The sequence below is a fragment of the Dreissena polymorpha genome, chromosome 11 (genome assembly GCF_020536995.1).
Source record: "Dreissena polymorpha isolate Duluth1 chromosome 11, UMN_Dpol_1.0, whole genome shotgun sequence".
Taxonomy (NCBI): Eukaryota; Metazoa; Mollusca; class Bivalvia; order Myida; family Dreissenidae; genus Dreissena; species Dreissena polymorpha.
This window is the reverse complement of record NC_068365.1, coordinates 40,592,523-40,615,593: the sequence shown is the minus strand read 5'-3', so window position 1 is coordinate 40,615,593 and position 23,071 is coordinate 40,592,523. Positions and strand designations below refer to the sequence as shown.

At 35.3% G+C, this 23,071-nt stretch overlaps 3 protein-coding genes across 7 annotated transcripts in view; 2 read left to right on the top strand and 1 right to left on the bottom strand.

Moving 5' to 3' along the window:
* The window catches only part of LOC127850685 (uncharacterized), a 251,744-nt gene that overhangs the window by 53,726 nt on the left and 174,947 nt on the right, over positions 1-23,071 (top strand). The window lies entirely within an intron of this gene.
* LOC127850681 (uncharacterized) overlaps positions 1-23,071 on the bottom strand; it is a 242,204-nt gene that overhangs the window by 217,430 nt on the left and 1,703 nt on the right. The window contains exon 2 of one of the 4 annotated variants that reach the window (XM_052383938.1): positions 723-1,696. The exons of the other annotated variants lie outside the window; for them this stretch is intronic. Coding sequence (XP_052239898.1) covers positions 723-1,696 — 974 coding nt within the window. The remainder of the gene's footprint in view (positions 1-722; positions 1,697-23,071) is intronic. 4 annotated transcript variants of the gene reach the window in all.
* On the top strand, positions 13,260-17,574 carry LOC127850683 (uncharacterized). Of its 2 annotated transcripts, XM_052383941.1 has the most exons (3): positions 13,260-13,391; positions 14,493-14,708; positions 16,473-17,574. In XM_052383941.1, exons 2-3 carry the CDS (start codon positions 14,706-14,708, stop codon positions 17,511-17,513), a joined length of 1,044 nt encoding a protein of 347 aa, XP_052239901.1. In that variant the 5' UTR covers positions 13,260-13,391; positions 14,493-14,705; the 3' UTR covers positions 17,514-17,574. The 2 variants fall into 2 exon arrangements, with proteins under 2 accessions (XP_052239901.1, XP_052239900.1); XM_052383940.1 differs by lacking the exon at positions 13,260-13,391 and having other exon boundaries at positions 14,416-14,708.

Below are 23,071 nucleotides of genomic sequence, written 5' to 3'. Positions count from 1 at the left end.
TATTGTATTACGCATATGTTGTTATAATAGGCCTTTACACATCTAAAATATATGCATACATTTCAATGATTCAATAGTTAAGCGCGACAATAAACTTCAGTAGCAGAGATATTGTGTAAACATTTGACATGTTGAAATGCGACTGGTGAGTAAGATATGAATTAGAGCAAAATTACACAGATGGAAAGAATTACACATACTAAAACAATTGCTCAGTTCAATCAACAGGTAAACATATTGTACATGTACAATCATTTAGCAACCACAAAATTAAGACAGGGTCAGAAAGTGTCTCTCTCCCAGGAACACAGTTTCTATTTATAGACATGCCATGTAGTGACAGTCAAAATACTTCATTACTCATGTTTATAAATCAATATTTCTGAATCTTGTTTTGGATACAATGTACTGTAGCATTCAAAGGGCACATATGAATTATATAACAAATATTTTATAATACCTCAGCGGGTTTTCTGCTATTGCATCTGAATTTTATTTTATTATCATCTCACAAGTATATTACTATAATTTATAAGAGTTTTTTTCAAAATAATAAGATAATGGCCTAAAGGGTCAATATTTGTTGATTAAAAAAATAAATACCAATTCGGTTCATTTAGTGGATAAAAATTCCCAAATTTGTCATTGTATGGATTTAAAATAAAACAATTTGACTAGACATAATACGAATGTTATCAGGATGAATTCACCATGATTCTTACCTGTATTATAACCCAAAGCTTCATAGAGTCTGCAGAGCTGTTTGCCATATAGTGTGTACTTGTACAGAGCAGTATCAGAGCAGATAAACAGTTCTCCCTGATGGCAGGCAATACCACTACATTCATGTTGTAACTCAAGCTTCCTACCAAGAGTGAGCTGGCTCTGGGTGACTGTAATAAACTGGACATTATGTGTGTTGCTAGCATTATCATCCAGAGCCACTGCAACTTCACTGGGTGTGATCTGACACATGTCACTTACATATTCAGTCACATCACAGTGACTCACCACCTGGTACTGCTGGTTCAGCAGCTTGAACCTCTTATTATAGTCTGCGACCAGCACCTGCCCTTCAGTCAGAACACATATGCCTTTGATATAACATACATCTGAATCACTTGGTATTCTCACATTGTGCTTATTATTACTCTGGACATTAAACACCTTGCCTGACTTTCCCAGCAGAGTCAGTGCCTGCTGTATTATATGCTTACATTTTATGCTGGCTATAAGGCAGAGCTCCTTATGATTTCCAATTTTCTGAACAATTTCATGAAATTGTGACAAGTCATTGTGAACACTGGTGCATTTATGAATAGAACTTGTAACTGACCCTTTAATGCTTATAACTTCATCTTTCATCTCGTTTAGTTCCTTCACAGTAATATTATCAAATTCATTCAAGATAGAAAGAACACTCCAACACATTTCTTCTCTTAAATTTTGTCCCGATGTACCCACAGAACTATTACAACACTTATCTATATTAGTATTTAAATTGCCACGCAATTGTTCTATCATGACTGCCCCATGTTCCTTGTATGTTCTCTGCAATGACTGAACACTGGCCTCCTGATTTATCTGTAGGCTTTTGATTTCTCCCAGAACAGTTTCCAGCTTTACTGACAGTCCCTGTAGGTCTGTGGGCTGTGTGTTGGTCAGCTCCGGAATCAGGGTCACTTTACTGCACTTGCTGAAATAAACAATTAATACATGTACATACCAAGGAATAGTCAGTAAAATAATGTAATGCTTCAAACAAGTATACAGTGTCAAATAACAAGAGCTGTCAGGACAGAAGAGGACAGCGCGTTCGACTATTCCGGTGCTTGACAATATAACATAAGCCATCATGGGGAAATTGTTCATAATCAATAATTTATTAGATGAACTTTCAAAAATAAAAAAGGAAAAGAAAATTTTTTTTTTTGGGGGGGGGAATTGAGAGGGGGTATAATGTGGTTTCAAAAAATAAAAAAGGGAGGTAGGGGGTTGGGAGGGTGAGAGGGGAGTATAATGTGGGGGTGGGGTAATTTATTAGATGATGTTTAAAAAATATGGGGGGGACGTTGGGGGGGGGGGGGAGGGATTCTAGGGTGGGGGGAATTGTTTGGGTGGAATCCATTGTGGTATTCAGGTAAGTGTTGTTTTGTCAAACTAATAATAAAATGTGCATAAATAAAGAAGTTATGGCAAATTAAGCAAAATGTTCAATTACCTAAGTGTAAAAGGGGCCATAATTATGTAAAAATGCTTGATACAGTGGTCTGCTCTTGTTTATAGGTTGGGGTCATGTTGGTAAACAAGTATGCAACATATAAAAGCAATATGTCAAAGATTATAGGAAATATTTGGGGTAGTACGCAAACTTTAACATATATTTATCAATAATATGCATAATGTAAGTATAAAAGGGGCAATAATTATGTAAAAATGCTTGATACAGTGGTCTACTCGTGTTTATAGGTTGGGGTGATGTTGGTAAACAAGTATGCAAAATATGAAAGCAATATGTCAAGGGACAATGAAAATAAATGGGGTAGTACGAAAAAATTTAACATTTGCTGCATATTCTAAGTGAAAAAGGGGCCATAATTATCACAAAATGCTTGATAGAGTTGTCTGCTCTTGTTTATAGGTTGGGGTCATGATGGTAAACAAGTATGCAAAATATGAAAGCAATATGTCAAGAGACATTGAAAATATTTGGGGTAGTACACAAACTTTAACATTTGCTGCATATTCTAAGTGGAAAAGGGGCCATAATTATGACAAAATGCTTGATAGAGTTGTCTGCTCTTGTTTATAGGTTGGGGTCATGATGGTTAACAAGAATGCAAAATATGAAAGCAATATGTCAAGGCACAATGAAAATATTTGGGGTAGTACAAAACTTTAACATTTGCACGCTAACGCTAACGCAGACGCTAACGCTGGGTTGAGTAGGATAGCTCCACTATATATTTTATATATAATAGTCGAGCTTAACACAATCATGGAAAATAAATGAACGTTTTTTTTTGGCTTAATACAGGGGTATATAGATTTGCACTCTTCCATCCATCCGTGTGACTTTTCTGTCGTATATAACTCAACACGTATTCCTGAATTTTACGAGTACAGTAACGAGGCATGTGAGCTTGCGCACCTCTATATTTTCGTTCTGCTTTTTATTTCATTATCCCATTTTAAAAAGCATGGGGATGTTGTGGTTATCTCCACCGTCCATCTGTCAGTCCGTCCTGGCCAATATCTCCTCCTACACTTTAAGCCTTAGAACCTTGAAACTGACAGAAATGGTAGCTATGAGCATATGTGCGACCCTGCACTATTTGGAATTTTGATCTGACCCCTGGGTCAAAAGTTATGGGGGTTTGGGCGAGTGGGTCAGAGATTTTCACTCATTTTGTATGTTATTTTACATTAACTTATTCATTTCTGCACCGTTTTACTTCAAATTGATACTGAACCTCTCTTTTCACAATACGGTCAATCTCAACTAATTGCATGGCCCCATTAACAACTCTGGGGCGCCCTGCCCACATAGACCACAGCCACCCAAAATTGCCTTTTACTATAATTTCTTCATATCTACACCGATTCACTTCAAATTGATACTGAAATTCTCTTATGACAATACGGTCAATCTCAACTATGCATGACAATACAGTCAATCTCAACTATGCATGGCCCCATTACCAACCTTGAGACTGAGACGCCCCACCCACATAGGTCACACCCACCCAAAATTGCCTTTAACTATAATTTCTTCATTTCTACACCGATTTACTTCTTATTGATACTGAACTATTCTTATGACTATACGGTCAATCTCAACTATGCATAGCCCCATTACCAACCCTTGGGCGCCCCACCCACATAGGCCACACGCACCCAAAATTGCCTTTTACTTAACTTCATTATTTCTACACAGATTCACTTCTAATTGATACTGAACATCTCTTATGACAATACGGTCAATCTCAACTATGCATGACCCCATAACCAACCCTGGGGCGCCCCTGGGTCAAACATGCTGCGTGGGGATACACGTCGGCCTCTGCTGCGCCATTTCTAGTTATAATTGTAGCAATGTTTAATTTTTATAAAAAAATACATTTTAAAATATGTGTCAATTGTAAAATAATCAGTATTGCTACTAGAGGACTGACAATTTACATCAATATTTATTGTCATGTAATTTTGCCCACATACATGTCCCTTTAACCAAACAATCATATTTTTTTCAATGGTGATAAGCGTAACTAAAAAGGATTGATGATAGATGGATACGTCTACAGTAACATATTAATCGTCAGGGAAACTCGTGCAACTCTGTATGTTTGTTCGTAATTTTTTTACACTTTTGGGACAAATTCAGGATTGCAGAGGTATTCATGTACTAAGAAAACATATCTAGTTGTTTACATTGTTTTCACTTTTGATATTGTTAACCTTGACAACACTATGCATAATAATGCAAGAAAAGATCATTAATGTTCTTCTACCCCACAAAACAGGCCTGACTTCCAATTTTTGAAATTAGCCGGCAATGAAAATCATATACACTACGCGTCCCGCGATTTTTGCCTAAATCACCGACACTCGGTGGTCATTATTTATTTTGGGTGAAAAATCATCGCGATCTCGCGCGTTTCATCACGCTAGGTCGAGCATGATCACCGTGTATGCTATAAATATCATCTCTGCGGTGATTCACCGCGATTCACCCCGTTCATGGTCAACGCAGTGAAGAACGATTTTCCTACGTTACATGTAGATGTCTAATCTTCACAAAGATTATAGCAATATGGGATTATTAGCATTGTTGGCAGATATAAGAGAGTAGCCTTTTTAAAATTTCATCATGTATTTCACACCCATGTCCCTGACAGGTTAATTTTTATTTTTTAAATGCTGCGTATAAAACAAAACTAGTGTTCGCACCTAGCTGTATGATACCGCAACTGGAGGAGTGATAATTGCGTTATTGATTATGCAATTAACAGTTTGAAGCCATGGAGAACTCATAACTCATAACTGATTGTATTGTAATAGTCGTATTTTCCCAGAGTCTCTCGATTCCCCGGTACATACGTTTCAACTGTCTCAATCACATTCATACAACTTCTTCCGTCTTTATCCATTGCTCGATAATCCCGCATATGCCCGTTTTGTATTTTAAAAGCGAATTCTGGTTACTATTAACGATAAGAGTCCTAAAGAATGTCGTACACGCTGTTTTGTAACCGTTGCGCTGTTTCAGTTCCTTCATAATTGAAACAATTATTGTATTGTATACTGACTACATGTACACACTTAAGTGTCATGTACAGTTCATAATCTTCTTCAACGACCAATAAACAACTTAATTTATATTTAGATTAAATGCAACATGTACACATCATTTTCTGGGAATCAAGAAAGCGAGTTTATTTTGTGAAAATAAACCAATATCTGTTTATTGAATTTGTCAAACTTTTATATATATATATTAGCAATTCTTATAAAAATAAATATCGTTATTTTAAATGTTTTAAGCAATTTAAGTCTTTTTCTGAGAGCATATATGGGAATTAACTGTGTGAGCTACTTCAAAATGTTTACAGCTATACAGTCATTGTTTTGACAGACAATGCGTGCTTATCTTAAGTTTGTTTCTGGTAATACACCGGATATTGGATGTTTGGGGCTTGATTGGATAATAAAACAAAGATGCAGTCGGCGGTTTTCAGTAGAACTTTTGTACAAACCAACTTAATCAACAGTGCACATGCTTATCTAACATTTAAGGATCATCAACACGGGTACAAGCAAATTGAATGGACCATAATACACAGTCCTATGGTTACATTTAGTAAAACACGTGGTCAGAAACTAACAAGTTCGAGTAATAAAGCAAAGAGATTATGATCTGAACAATTGCATGGGGTCCGAAATGAAACAGAATGCCATCAAATCAAACGATTCACTGCCTTATTTTAAGTGTAACAAACTATGTTTGAAATATTTAAAATAACGATAATTGCGAATGATCACAGCTTCCATTTTCAAAAGTATAGGCTGTTCAACATTGCTCGAGAAATTATAAAGACAAAGGTTTAGTAATGTTCCATTAAATGAATTTTACACGCTTCTATTTTATTAAATAGATCTAGCAGCCCAATGGCGATTGGAGAAGCGTACATCACCTGAATCAATGTGTAAATTTAAATTTAGATGCATATGTAAGTCATTTTATGAAAATCAGGACGAAGTGAAAGTATTAATTTTACAAATAAACCAACATTTGATTTTATTCAAATGGTCGACATTATTTATATTCGTGTTGTCTGTGTATTTGAGCAACTCTTTAGCAAATAGATATGGTTTGTTTCGACGTTTAAAGCAAGTCTCGTTTCCGATATTAAACTATAAACATTTCTTCGGTATGGTTACTGACCTACACAATCATTGACAGATGACATCCGATGGTAATTGTATGAAGTATGCAGAGAAGCTGACGAAATGTTAAAACAATCGTGTAGAAGTAAAAATATCAGGTTATTATCTGTACCTGTTTCTTTCGGAGTGAATACTCGTTGTGGCTGCGGAGAAACTTGAGAACAAAAGAATCTGTAGCCGCGAACTTTGTTGGTTTTGCGTGAGCCGTCCTGTACAATTGTTATTTCAACAAATAAAGATATTGTTTGTAAATCAGGATTCGACATTCAGCAAGTACGCTGTTTACTTTCATATTGGAATACATTTTCGCGATCAAATGTGATCGTCAATAGTGATGACATTAGTTAATAAGTTAAAATTTAAATCTAGTAGTCACCGCGAATCAAGGCGATTTGCGGTGTTTTCGCAATGATTCTACAGCTGATTTTTATCGCCAGATGGTCGCAGTGAAATCACGGTGGAATCACCGTGAATCAACCACAGAGTGGATTCACCGCAATTTGCGGCGAATCACTGTGATTTGCCACGCTGGCCCAAACGCGGTGGTCGGGGATTTAGGCAAAAATCGCGGGGCGCGTAGTGTAAATTATTGTTTAATAAACCGGCTGGGACTGTTTTTTTTGCAAGCACCTGTCTGAAATGTTTTCAAATTCAATCAGTGAATGCATTTAATTATGGCAGTACTGTAATATATCTGTACAATGCCTAATGTTCCTACATAGTTTCATCATAATTGAAAATCTGCTTACAAGATTGTTATTATGTGTATTAAATGTTCAAAACCTGACTTCTACATATACACCATTATAATTTCATGTTTAAAGCTTCTATGACCTTTGACCTATTGAACTTAAAATGGATTGGCCTCTTAATCTTCCTCGATGTAAACATAAACACATTTTGCATGGCTGTAGGTCAAAGCATTCCCTAGATATTGTCTAGAAACAATTGGTCTACGGCCAAATCGACAAACGGACCAACCCTTGTCAAATAAAAACGCACTTTTTACCAAAACACACATTTAGCGCACTTAAAAGTGCGTTAATTGTGTGTTTTTTGTTAATATGTGTGTTTTCAGTGATCAAAAGTGCATTTAAGTGCGCTTTTTGTGCGTTTTTGCTTTTCAAGTGCGTTATTTTAGTGAAAAAGTGCGTTTTTTGTGTGTTTTCTTCATCTGTAAGTGCGCTTTTGAGTGTAGATGTGAGCAAAATGTGTGTTTTTTATCTAAGAAGTGCGTCTTTTATTTAGGAAGTGCGTTTTTTGTGTGTTTTCTTCATCTGTAAGTGCGCTTTTGAGTGTAGATGTGAGCAAAGTGTGTGTTTTTTATCTAAGAAGTGCGTCTTTTATTTAGGAAGTGCGTCTTTTATCTAAGAAGTGTGTTTTAAGGTTTACAGATGTGGGTTTTTTCTCACAAAAGTGCATTTTTCTATTTTGATGTGCGTCTTTTTTAAGCATAAGTTAGTTTTTTATTTCATAAGTGCGTTTTTATCATATGATCTGTTTTAAAAGGATGTATCTAAAAAGACACATGTTTAACACACTTCTTAAAAAGTGCGTCTTTAACAACCGTTTAGCAAATGTTGTACAGAAATTGAACAAGAAACAAAATTGTTGCAGGCTCTAACAATTTATTTACATCAAATGATTAAACATAGACATATATCTCAGTAACCTGTAATAATATAAGGGGCAGTTTGAATAATTACTGGTTGTCCATATTAACCTGTTTAATGTTTACATACTTTATCATACAATTTCAATGCATACCCTATTGCTTACGTTTTAATCTCAAACATTTCTAAAAATTTCCACCTAAATCAGACTGTGTGTAACTAATTAAAAATATTGAAAGTGTCAAAAGTATTATGTGGGCTTGATAGTATCAATTTTATTTCCTCAACATAAATAAGTATTTGAACTTTCTTATACTGATATTTATACCCTAATACAATTAATGTCTACCACAGTGACCATAAACATACATTTTAAAAGGCAATTAAAATAATATTTATACTATTAATATTATTTGCTAAAACCATTCAGCTTGTTATATTTAAATATTTACAATTAAATATAATGTGTTAAGGGTGCTGTGTATTATTCAATAAATATTTTGGTGTTGAAATGACTGCCTTATCAGTATTTCTCAAATTATGCAATTTTTGGCTTAGACACAGCATGGTATCAGATAAGAGAATAGCCAGTCCCTATCAGTCCTCCATCTAAGCCTAACTAAGGGGTGTTGATATACTTTTGATTTGTTCAGGCACCATCTATTTGAGAACCACAGATAGGAAGTTATATTTTGAAAACAAGCAGCATCAGCAACTGACTTTAAGCTAGAATTAAGACTTATTATTTTAGTGTAAAATGTCTTGAAATACTTTCAGCATGAAGTAGTGTGTGATGAAAAAAATGTGTATTTACTACAATGTGTAAATCAACAATAAAGGAGATTAAAAGTGGGTGGTTAAAGACATATAAAGTGATATGGTCTAGTTCAACAACTGCCTGTATTTTTGGAATACTGAAGAACAGTCTGTTGTAACAGGTTCGTATTTTCAATTCTGCATCCCTTTTTTATTTAGTTTATTGAATTAATAATGATCATTATCATATTTATGTATTGTCACTGGGAAATGTAAATGGATGAGTAAATGTAATGCAATTTTAAAGAAAAACAACACCATTTGAATTATTATGGCTGTATTTTATGGTTATTGTCATCTTAAAGTTATTTATACCTATTTTTGGTCATTAATGAACAGATTTTTCCCCCATATTAAATGAGAACTTTAAAATTTATAGGTTAAACCCCATGGAAAGAATGTGCATCATCGCATCGCCTGCCAAAAAAGGGAGCAAAAAAGAGACTACCTGATGTACTACTTGAATACCAGGTTTTACCCTGCACAAGCTGGCCGACATGAGGAGAACAGGAGTGGGAAAACCGCGCCCTCTCCTTGACCAAGAAAAGCTGGATTTGTTTAGAGGTAAAACTATACAGGGTACTGGTTATTGCATTTTAAAGGTGTCACACTTCCGCCCAGTCCACACAGCAAAATGAGACCACGTATCTTGGTACATTTTCGAACAGTATTTTCTATCAAACGTATTTATTTATGAAAAGCGTTAAGTCACATGTGATCAGGGGATTAAAATTGCAAAATAAACAACCAAAAACAACAAGCAAACAAACTAGTTTTGATTTAAATTTATAATTTTTATAGCAACAAGATTACCATAACAGCAATATTCAACACTTACATTATAAAATATCTTTCAGGACCTGATCAAATGAGATCATGCACGAGACGCATCGCGCAAAGGCCATGACAGTATAATTGTTGCAAAGAAGTTTGACCGGCTAGTGGCAGACTTGGAGAGAAAGATGAGAGCTGCACTCCGCTGCCTCAAAGAAATGCTGAAAGGCCTTGATTGATATGCATCTTTCTTATGTATATAGCTGTTCGTGTGTATATACTGTACATGTTATTATAGTATGCTATTATTTTTTGTTTATTTATAATCAAATTATGTTTATATTTATTTCATCAAATTGCCATTGATATTTAATTACTCATGTATGTTAAAAAATGTTGGTGTACATTAAAGTATAAAATTGAATTATCTTGTAATTATTAAAATACACAAATATATATGTTTATATAATTATTGGTTTTTAATGCATATCTGAATTAAAAAAAACTTTTAACAGCATATAATTGAATCAACTGTTAAGGCAAAAGATGCACCTTTAACGCACATGTGTGCTTTTTGTGAGTGCGTTTTTTACTGCCATTCATGTGCGTAAATTGTGCGTTTTGTGTGGGTTATAACTGCGCTTAACGTGCGTTAAATGTGCGCTTTTTGTGAGTTAAATGTGCGCTTTTTTATTTAAAAAGCGCACATTTAACGCACATAAAAGCGCACATTTAACACACATGTGCGCTTTTATGTGGGTTATAACTGCGCTTTTCGTGAGTTAAATGTGCGCTTTTTAAATAAAAAAGCGCACATTTAACTCACAAAAAGCGCACATTTAACGCACTCAAAAGCGCACATTTTACACACATAAATGGCAGTCAAAAACACACTTATAAAAAGCGCACGTTTAACGCACATTTAACGCACATAAAAACGCACTTTAACACACATGTGCGCTTTTATGTGGGTTATAACTGGGCTTTTTGTGAGTTAAATGTGCGCTTTTTAAATAAAAAAGCGCACATTTAACTCACAAAAAGCACACATTTAACGCACTTAAAAGCGCACATTTTACACACATAAATGGTAGTCAAAAACGCACTTATATAAAAAGCGCACGTTTAACGCACATTTAACGCACATTAAAGCGCACATTGAACACACTTATAAAAAGCACACGTTTAACGCACATAAAGCGCACATTTATCCACAAAAAGCGCACATTTTCTTGTTTGTTTGTTTTTGTTAAAAACTCACTCGGTAAGAAAAAGCGCACAAAAAACGCAGTGCCAATACCGCCACGTTTAACGCACGCAAAACGTACGTAAAACGTACATTTCACACACTTTTTTGAGAAGGGAAACGACAGATGCAAAGCAAAAAAAACCCGAATCTTAGAAAAGGTCCTCTATTTCTAAATAAAATCTCAGTATGAACAATCTAGCCTGTGATGAATGGCTTATGACATGCAACCTGGTCTACTATCTCACAAAATGTTTTGTTGTTATTTAATCTATTGTGATTATTTTGCTTTTGTTGTTGTCACTTGATGTATTCGTGGACAAGAAAAGACGCCATTGTCAAATATTTTAAAGGAGAATCCAAGAGATTGGTCTACTGGAGAATCCAAGAGATTGGTCTACTGTTTATTCATGTGTGATATTGACATTTCATACAGTAGAAAGCCTAGAGTCAATGATATTTTAAAAATTGTGAAATAAGAATAGAATTATATTTCGCAATTTACTTTATACTACACACAATTAGAAAAAGTGTTCTGCGGTCAGAGACATATGCACCCCCAAACAGGGCTTTTAACTAGTGATCCCAATTCGGTTCATCTACTGTCCAAGGCCAATGAGCATCTGAAGTATCAAGCAAATCAGTCAATTCATTGATGAGTTATTGATCAGAAACAATTTTCACACTTATTGTTACAATGACTTTAAAATTTGACCTAGTGACCCCAATTTTGACAGGGGTCTACTGTCCAAGCCAATAAGCAAGGGTAGTATAAAGCCAATCAGTCGATTCGTTGACGAATTATTGATAAAAAACGCTTTTCCCACTTATTGTGCCAGTGACCATGTCCTTTGACCTAGTGACCCCAATTTTGAGAGGGGTCATAAACAGTCCAAGGATATTGCACATGACAAGTATCAAGCCAATCGGTGAATAAGCTGACAAGTTATTGATTAAAAAACTATTTCACACTGACTGCATAACTTATTTCAATTGGACTGTCCATCTACTGTCCAAGGCCAATGTACATAAAGTATCAAATAGGATAGTGACCTTGACCATTGACCTAGCAACCTCAATTTAGATCGGGGTCATCTACTGTCCAAGGCCAATGCACATATGAAGTATCAAGCTAATCAGTCAATTTGTTGACGAAGTATTGATTGGATGCCACTTAATGTGATAGTGACCTTGACCTTTGAAGAAGTGACCTCAATTTCAATAGAGGTCATTTACTGTTCAAGGCCAATGCAAATATGAAGAATCAAGTCAATTTGTTGATGAATTATTGATTGGAAACGATTTTCACACTTAGTGTGATAGTGACTTTGACCTTTGACCTAGTGATTACAATTTCAATAGGGGTTATATACTGTCCAAGGCCAATGCAGAAGTGAAGTACATGAATCAAGCCAATAGGTTAATTTGTTGACAAGTTATTGATCGTAAATGATTTTCACACTACATGTAAGTGTGATAGTCACCTTGACCTTAAAGCCTTGACCAAAACCTTGAAGGTCACCTTGACCTTAGCTCTTAAAACCTTGTATACAGACTGATTCGACTCTACCAAATGTTCTTGTTCGTTATTTGTCCTTTTTTATAATAGTATTTTATTTGTTTGAATTGCACACGTGATTAACAAAATAATCCAAATAAAACTGGTATTACTATAACATATAATTCCAAGTTCTTTATGAAGTTTCATGATCCTAGGCCCAAGGGTTCTCGAGTTATCGTCTGACAACCACCTGGTGGACGGACAGACCGACAGACCGACCGACAGACCGACCGACAGACCGACATGAGCAAAGCAATATACCCCCTCTTCTTCGAAGGGGGGCATAATGAGAAGTACATTTGTTAAATTTATATCCCCACAAAAAAGAGTGTTTATGGATGGGTGCTTATCTCTTGATATACAGTATAATCCTTAAATTAAGTAATTATGTGTACTACGGTAATTATTTTCATGCATAGCAATTGTCCTTATTGATTTCTACACACCCTTGAAGTTTCATTTTTAAATCTTGTATCATATCTGAAATATAGCCCTGAAAAGTTACATGATACAAACACAGTCAATCACTCTTATTTAAGAAAGCGTAGGTTTATGATTCTTGTGCATAGAACTTCTAATTGATATCTACATACAGTGACACATGAAAGTTCATGCTACAATAGTGTACCATATCTGAGATATAGTCCTGAAAAGGCACATCATACAAAATTTACAACTCTTGTTTAAAAAGTGGATGGTTTTAGTTCTTTAGTACAAGGCATTATTTTCGTATAGCCTTCAGCTTCACATGTATAAATTAGCATATCGTTCTAGCGACTCGCTCTTTACAGAACCGGTTTAACCGATTGAAAAACATTTAATTGAGCGAACCCTATGACGTCAACAACCACATTTCTCATAATCGTTTTAGCGCTCGAAGCGACAACATCGTGCACGTTAATTCTATTCTTCTTATGGACCACGTGTTCGGTTGGTAAGTCTTACTTGGTGATTTTTTTTTTATATTGAGTGCGCTTTAGGACGCTGTCCAGAGCTTTGGTTTTGGGAATTGAAATGACCAGCACTCGTGGGGACGATGTCCTCAGACTATCCGACTCGTCGGATACTGAATTTTCTGGTTTCGACATTGTCGATTCGCCATACGTTGCTCAAACAATTGATGTTTGTACAGACGATGTCTGTACCGAAAAACGACATTAAAGTCCGGTGAAAGGGAAAAAGATTATAAAATCCTCTAAAAAATCCAAACCTGAAAGTAAAAAGAAACCTAAACCGGATTCGCAAAAGCCTTCATGTTCGAAAAGTAAAAAACAAACTATGGACTTAAATAATTTGTCTTCTGAAGACCTTTTGGTATTGAAACAAAAGCTTGGTTTAGTTGCCGAGCAATCTGACAGAAGACCATTTTATGACAGACCCAATATTCACGTCTCAATTGATAGAGATGACATTTCGGACAATGAACATATTTCGGATAATGAACACATTTCGGACAATGAACATGGCTCTAGTGTGGCAAGGAAAATTTGTAATGAACTTTTTTCCAATAGTGATTCTGACGAGGAATGGTCGCCTCCCAAAACCAAAGCAATGGTGAAGGGTCAACATATTGCTGATTCCCTTGCTAATATGATTAATTTAGCTTGTAGTACACCTTGTGACATTGAGGGAATTGTTTCTAAATATAAAATTCCTGGGAACCTTGACAAAGCCTGCCCTCCTATTGTTAATGCCGAGGTGTGGCGTATAATGGATAGAAAAGGCCATGCCTCAGATAAGGGGCTGCAAGATGTGCAGGCAATTTTGACTGATGCTATGGTTCCCATTATCAAGCTGGCAGAAACAGTTAAAAAGTCAAATGTTAAAGTTCAATGCAAGGAATATATTGCAGATGCCCTTACTCTAATGGGTCAAGTGCAATACAATATTTCTGTTTAACGCAGATATGGTATTAGGCCACACCTGAATAAAAAGTATGCATCATTATGCAATGTTAGTATGCCAATCACTACCAAGTTGTTTGGAGATGATGTTACAAAAGACCTGAAAGCCTGTGACTCAATGTTTAATATAGGATCAGGAAAACCATGGTGGAAGTCAAAGACTCTACGTCCAACTCACAGGCCATACAGAGGCAGTTCCAATTATTCAAATTATGGTGGCGCTGGTGTAGGCCGTTTCCAACCATACCCACAGAGAGGCGGGCGACCTTTTCGAAGGGGTCTCTCAGGTGGCAGTTTTCGAGGACGAGGTGGATACGGCCAATCCCCAAGTGGAAAATAGATCGATGGTAGGTAAGACACAGTTCTTTATTGATTCATGGAGAAGATTAACCTCAGATAAATGGGTTTTAGATACTGTCAGTGGTTACAGGATTGTTTTTGATAAACAACCTATTCAAAAAAGAGTGCCTTTGGAAATTGGAAAGTGAACAGCGTAAGATTGTGGAGGAAGAAATTAAGACCTTGATAGAAATAGGTGCCATTGTTGAAACTATACACGAACCAAATGAGTTTATTTCAACACTGTTTATTGTTCCAAAACCGAACGGGAAATATCGACCTGTTATAAATTTAAAGTTTTTAAATGAGTTTGTTCAATACAATCATTTTAAACAAGAAACCTTTAAGGTGGTTCTTGATTTATTGCAAAAAGATGATTTTTTGACTTCTGTTGATATGGAGCAAGCTTATTTTCATATACCAATACATGCGGAAAGTCAAAAGTTTTTGAAATTTTATTGGAATGGCCATTTATATAAATTTGTGTGTTTGTGTTTTGGTTTAGCATCGGCACCATATGTGTTTACTAAAGTGTTGAAACCAGTCTTTTCATATTTTCGTCAGATTGGGATACGCTGTTCGTACTATATCGATGACTCTTTAACAATGAATAAAGACAAAGAGATTTGCAAAAACAATACTGATACAGTTGTCCATATTCTTACATCACTGGGATTTTCTATAAATGACAAGAAATCTGTTTTAGTTCCCACACAAAGAATAGTGTTTTTCGGGTTTGTAATTGACACTGTACTTTTCAGAGTATTTTTAACAGAAGAAAAGTTGGAGAAAATATGTAAACAAGCTGAAAAGTTGTTAAAACAAAATAAGTTGTTGTAAGACATTTAGCGTCTTTTATTGGGTTGTTAGTTAATGCATTTAATGCAGTGTTAGAAGCGCCTTTACATTATAGATCTTTAGAAAGAGACAAGCTTACTGGCTTGTGTTCAGACTCAAACTTTGACAATAGTATTCAATTGTCAATATCATCCAGAAATGACATTATCTGGTGGCTTAACAATGTGCGAGACAAAAATGGTAAAAGCATAAAACCAAAACTCATTTCTTGTCATTGCAAGACTGATGCTTCTCTTCAAGGATGGGGTGGTGTGAATACCCAAAATAATAAATATGCTAATGGCAGATGGACGACAAATGAAATGCAATTATCCATAAATATTTTGGAACTGATGGCAATTTTTAATGTCTTGCAATCCCTTTATTCAGACTATTGTAATGAACATATTGAAATCCAATCAGATAATGTAACCGCCATCAAGTATATTAATGATATGGGTGGAATGACATGCAGTGTTATGGACTCTATAGCCAGGGATGTATGGTATTGGTGTATTAAAAGGGACATATTTATTACAGCCGTTCATTATACCAGGTGTCAAAAATGTTGAAGCTGATTTTTATTCCAGAAATTTTTCTGATTCATCAGAATGGATGTTAAAGAAACAGGTTTTTGAAAGAATTTGCTGTCAGTTTTTTACACCGTTGATTGATCTATTTGCATCAAGGTTAAACAAGCAAACCGAGCTATTTGTGTCATGGTTTCAAGAGCCAGGTGCAATATTTGCTAATGCTTTTCATATGTCATGGCATGATACTAAACCATATATTTTTCCACCGTTTTCATTAGTAGGGAAGGTAATCTGCAAAATTAAAGAAGATGCTGTGGACAGAGCAATTGTTATATTTCCTTTATGGCGGACACAACCTTGGTTTCCTTGTTTAATGGAAATTATTTCTGATTTTCCGGTCAGACTTCCAAGACATCGAGACATCCTGACATTACCACACAATGGACAAGTTCACCCGTTGTCAAAGAGACTCGACTTGGTCGCGGCAGTTGTATCGGGGAGGCCCTCCGTTGTAGAGGACTTTCATCAGAGACTACAACCATCATCTTGGCTGCCTGGAGAAGAGGAACTCTCAAACAGTATGATTCTGCATGGCGGAAGTGGATGTCTTGGTGTATGTGCAGGGAAACTTCTCCCTTTAACTCATCTGAAGTAACTGTACTTCAATACTTGGAGCATTTAAGGTCTATTAACAAGTCATACTCTGTGTTGAACACTCATAAATCAATGTTAACGCAAACATTACCATTTTTTGGAAATAAGTGGTGTAAAGACTGTTTTTTAATTCAGAAATTTATGAAGGGAGTTTTTCATTCTCGTCCTCCAGTACCTAGATACCAGTTTGTGTGGGATGTTACTCTTGTATTGAATTTTTTAAAGTCTTTGAATCCATTGTGTAATTTATCATTAAAAATGTTAACATTTAAAGTGGTTGCACTTTTGGCATTAGGAAATGCACCTAGAGCTCAAACTTTGATTTCTATGGATTTGTCTTGTATGAAAAAAGAAGGGGATGTGCTTATTTGTGTGTTTCCTAATTTATTGAAAACTACCAAGTTAGGTAGACCTTATGTTATGAAGATTGAACATTTTAAGGATGAAAAATTATGCATTTTGCATTCTTTGTTGTTTTATATTAGAGTTACGAAACCACTTAGGAAATCTTCAAAATTGTTCATTTCTTATGTGACTTATAAAGCAGTTACATCTAGTACTATTGCTAGATGGCTAAAGAGTGTGTTGGACCTTTCAGGTATAAACACTGATTATTTTAAAGCACATTCATTTCGAAGTGCCTCTACATCAGCTGCATATGCAAAAGGTTGTAGACTTAAAGACATCTTAAGTACAGCTGATTGGACATCAGATAAGAATTTTAAAAAGTTCTATTTGAGGGAGTCTGTTGATTCAAAAAGTTTTGTAAACAGCGTGTTTTCAAAGTAACGTTTAATTAAATATTAGGACGGGATTTTTCTCTGTTTATGAATACTTCATCATTATGACATTGTTAAAGTAATGTCAATACTTGTGGTTGTTAGGCTACATATGTTCATTTTCTTATTGAATTTGTTGATATTTACATGTATCCTACAAATTTGATATTCAATGAAATTTGGGAAAATAAATGTATTTTTCTTGCATATGGTATTGCTCAGTGTTGGTTTTGATTTGTTCTTTTTTAAACTGAGTATATGTTCTAATTGTTATTTATGCAGGCGTTTTTTGTCTTTAAAGATGCTAATTTATACATGTGAAGCTGAAGGCTATACGAAAATAATGTCCCCTCATCCAAGCTTTAGTGAGGGATGAAGGGGCATTATTGGAGTATAGCCGGAGGCTGAGCATGTATAAACCCAACCCTTTTACATATTTTATGAAGATTGTTTTTTAATCCCATATGTATTGGATTCCCTCCCATGATACGGGTATTCACAAAAAACGCCTAGCTTTAAACTTATGAGAAATGTGGTTGTTGACGTCAATTAAATGTTTTTCAATCGGTTTAACCGGTTCTGTAAAGAGCGAGTCGCTAGAACGATATGCTAATTTATACATGCTCAGCCTCCGGCTATACTCCAATAATGCCCCTTCATCCCTCACTAAAGCTTGGATGAGGGGACATTTCTCCTTATTGATATCTATACACCCATGAAGTTTCATGTAGGAATCTTGTATGATATGTGAGATATAGCCCTGAAATAATACATAACAAGAGGGCCAAGATGTTTTGTAAGATTTGACCAGGTGACCTATATTTTGACCCCTCATGACAAAACATCACACTGTGCTTACAGAAATAAATATTATGACCAAGATTATTACAATCTGAATCAAAATTGTGACCTCTAGAGTGTTTAAAAGGATTTTGTATAATATCATGAAAATTTTCACAATCTAAGGGCAATAATTGTGGCATTTATTCTGTGATTTTGCTCATATCAAACTTGACTGAGATCTTGTGGCCATATAGCTTCTCAGCAACTTTGATAAAGAATGCTTGAGAAATATGAATGCTAGAGTGTTTACAAACCAAATGTGGACGGACTTACAATGGACAAAGACAGATCCTTAAACCTCACCTGCAGTCTTGGACATAACCCATTCAACTGTCGACCGAGTCGAGTGATTTTTGCATTGGTCGAGTGAAAATTCCAAGCCGGTACCCCGATCGGTCAAGAGCAATTTTTTGTGTCCAAACTTAGTAACAAGTCCGAAATAGATTCATATAGACGCTTATTCAAAACTGCATTTGTTACTTCCCTTGAGCACTCATTGATTAGACGCTTATCGAACAATGTTGTAAGTCAATCTCATAAGACGCTAAAACTATTATTGTTACTGGATGGAGAACTCGCAGTGATACATTTATTTTAATGTCTTTCCTGCGTAATTTTGAGGGTGCAACACACGAACATCAACTGCAAAATGAGAATTAAGATTGCAACAAAAAATATGAACAGTAAATGAAATGAAACTTCCAATGGTCATGGAAAAATAATCGGTCATGGCTTCGTTTTGATGTCTCCAAGTGGGGACTTTGATTCTAAGCCTACATTGCTGACTGGCTGGTATGTACATTCCATACGTAATGTAAAAAAAACAACATGCAATTAAATAGCATGCACTAACTTGCAAGTATAATTTTTAACAGATAAAATCAATCTGTCAAAGAACGAACCCTGCCTTTTATTCAAATGTGACAGTGTTCTCATACTGCATTTTAGATGCTGATTCAATGGCCACAAACCAGATGTGGCTTAGGTAATGAAACTACTGCTACAAATGTCGTTTTAGATTAAGAAGACTCAGAAGGGCAGAAAAGTTACCTTTGTGTTCTACTTCTTATGCACAGGTATTATTGCTTGTTTGAGATTTACTCTATTCAGATATTTGAGAGGAAAATTTATATCATAACATTGTTTTTTCAGGCCGCCTTTATGAGCATACCTGACATGTCAGACCTGGATGACGGTGACTGAGACAATGACCATGATGGAATTGAGATGTATGGAGACCTTGTGTTAATTATTTTGTCAGACATTTACTGTGAATATAAACAAAATCAAGTTTTTTTTTGTTTTATCTTAATTATGCTATGTTTTTTCAATACAAACATACGTACAAATGTAACATAATTATAGCTTTTATTTCAGGCTAGTTAAAATTGATTCGGGCTATTGAAATTTCCAAGCTGGTAGCCCGATTGGGCTAGTGCTTAAACAAAATACGTGCAAGTACTGCACCTGAGCAATCAGGTGAGCTAAAAAGTGTTGTTTTTTTAACCAATCTGAGCCATTTACCAACTTGTCCGAGATATCAATAAAACCAATGTCTTGACTTAGTTTCATGATGATTAGGTACAAAATTTGACTTCTAGAGTGTTCACAAGGTTTCTCTATAGTCATATAAGGAAAACTGCCCCACCCCCAGGCGGCCATGTGACCGATCTGAACCAATTTCGAACTCATCTGAGATATAAATAAAACCAATCGTTTCACCAGGTTTCATGATGATTGAGCAAAAAATGTGACTTCTAGAGTGTTCACAAGCTTTTTTAACTGTATAAAAATAATGAAAAAAATGCCCCCCCCCCCTTGCAGCCATTTTCTTCAAAGACCGGAACCATTTTCAAACTCAACTCTCATATCTAGAAAACAAATGTTCTGACCAAATATCATTGTGACATCTAGAGTGTTCACAAGGTTTCTCTATAGCCAAATAAGGAAAATTGCCCCACCCACTGGTGGCCATGTTTTCCAACAGACCGGAACCACTTTTAAACTCAACTAACATATCATTAAGACAAACATTTTGACAAAGTAACATAAAGATTGGGCATAAAATGTGACTTCTACAGTGTTTACAAGGTTTTTCCTTTTTTTTTTCCTGACCTAGTGACCTAGTTTTTGACCGAGCATGACCCAGTTTCAACCTCAATCGAGGTATCATTGGGACAAATCTTCTGACCAAGTTTCATGAAGAGCGGACAAGAAATGTGGCCTCTAGAGTGTTTACAAGGTTTCTCTATAGCCAAATAAGGAAAACAGTACTGTCCCGCCCACTGGCGGCCATGTTTTTCAACAGACCAGAACCACTTTTAAACTTAACCAGCCTATCATTAAGACAAACATTTTAACAAAGTAACATGAAGATTGGGCATGAAATTTGACTTCAACAGTATTTACAGGTGTTTTTCTTGTTTTTGACCTAGTGACCTAGTTTTTGACCCGGCATGACCCAGTTTCGAACTCGACCAAGAATTCATTGGGACAAAGCTTCTGACCAAGTTTCATGAAGATCAGACAAGAAATGTGGCCTCTAGAGTGTTTACTAACAAATGTGGATGAACGGATGGACAGACGACAGACAAAGACCAATAACAAATGCTCACCTGAGCAATCAGGTGAACTAATAAAAAAGGCAATAACTCTATTTAAGAAAGTGCAGCCCTACTAGGGTTATGGTGCTTTTGTATGGCACTTCTCATCACTGATATCAATAATACACAAATGAAGTGTTATGATGGTATCTTATTTTTTATTAGTTTCTGAGATTTAGCCCTGAAAAGTAAGTGACAGACGGACGCACCGACAGACTGAGGCACAACGCCAATTCTATATCACACCACCTTTTGCGGGGTACAATAAATGAGTAATGACAAAAAATAGCCAATTGTTTCCATAAATACTCTGTTTTGAGGCTGTGAAGTACAAAGGTACGTTTAAAAACAGTTTAAAGTGGTACATGATAATAAGAATGTTAACTGCATACAAAAAATAGCATAGAGAAAATTCTCTTACTGGTTATTACAACACCAAAATAACTGTAATTTTCACAAAATATTCATACTTTATTAGTACTTTTGAACCCAAATTAATTGTGTGATTTCTCATATAACCATAAATGATGGAATTGCAGAAGATGGGCTGGTTAATATGTAACGATGTGTGACTGATCAGTGTTTTTTTTAATGAAATATTCGGCGTTATTCGGCCCCATTACCCCATCTTTAGAGTATACATTTTTCCCCCAAATATTTTTAAAATTCCCATCTCGGAAGTGTTATTCAATTTTAATCAATACCTCATTTAAATACTTCTTTTGTTACGAATTTACTACGATTTTCCTGAACTGCATCCGCGTGTTTACTTTATTTTAGCCTTTACCGCAAACCGTACGTAGTTCACTATCACGACTTTCGCTTTACGACATCTACCTCAAACCATATGAATTTCATCATGTCGCACAACAACAAAAGCTATCGTAAAAAAATTGACAAATCTGTTTTAAATTAAAAATAAATTGATATTCTTTTCAAACAAGTACAACTTAACAGTCAGTCTTCTTCAAATGCCGGCAATGAAACGTCAGAAATGTCCGGTCAAGAGAGTGTTGAAAGACTGTTTAGTTTGCTCAACCTGCTTTGCACGCCACAGAGAAACAGGCTTGGGGAAGCTACACTGGAGTCCCTGATCAGATTTTGTCTGCACACGGAGGGACTTGGTGAAAAGGAGGTTACCAGAATAATTAATAAATTCGCTGAAAAGCCCAGAAATGTTGAACTTTGAACATGAACATAAGATGATTATGAATAAAAGAGAATTATGTTTTTCTCCCTCTGTATGGTGAATTATAGTGTTAAAACTTGATTTTGTACTGTTACTAGCTAAGCATAAAAATTTCCCCCTTTTCCCCTTTTACGCGCGAATTTTCCCCCAAAACTGAAAAAAAACACTGCCTGATGTATTAAATCTGTTTGATTCTTAGTGTTAAAACATTATTATATTATTAGCATATTAAATATGTTTTTTTGCTTATTAATAAGTAAAGACAGGGCATTATTGCAAGATATTTCTTCTGAACAAAAGTCACTTTTAGTTGATTTCACCTCTTTTTAATTTGTAAACACATAAATATAACATACTGTAAATGTACTTTAACTACTGTAATAATTCCTTTAGTACAATATATAGAGGATATTTGTTGGATTCGGTGGATTATCGATTTTAATTCACGAGTGATCATAGAAAATAATATTTTCACGAGTGGCGCAGCCACAAGTGAAAATATATATTTTCTATGATCACGAGTGAATCAAAATCGATAATCCACCGAACCCAACAAATTTTCTTTTTATTTAATGCTTTTTTTTCACAGTTTATATACATTGTTAAAGAGTTTAACTAAAGAATTTCGCTGGGAAAATGAGGTCATTTCGTCAAAAAAATGACGTCATTTAACATAAACAGTGAAATTATCGATAATTTTCACTGATAATTTTCATTGTTTGAAACAGTGAAATTATCAGTTTTAATTCACTGATATTTCTCTATAAACCACCGGAAAGCATAAAATAAATAGTGTACAACCAGTGTTAGTGTATCTGTATTTATCAGTATATACAAATCAAGACAACCAGATCCAAGACATGGATAAGAATACATAAATAGCAGCTTGTCAAAGTATTGATAAAAACCCTCAATGTTGAAAGTCCAAATAAC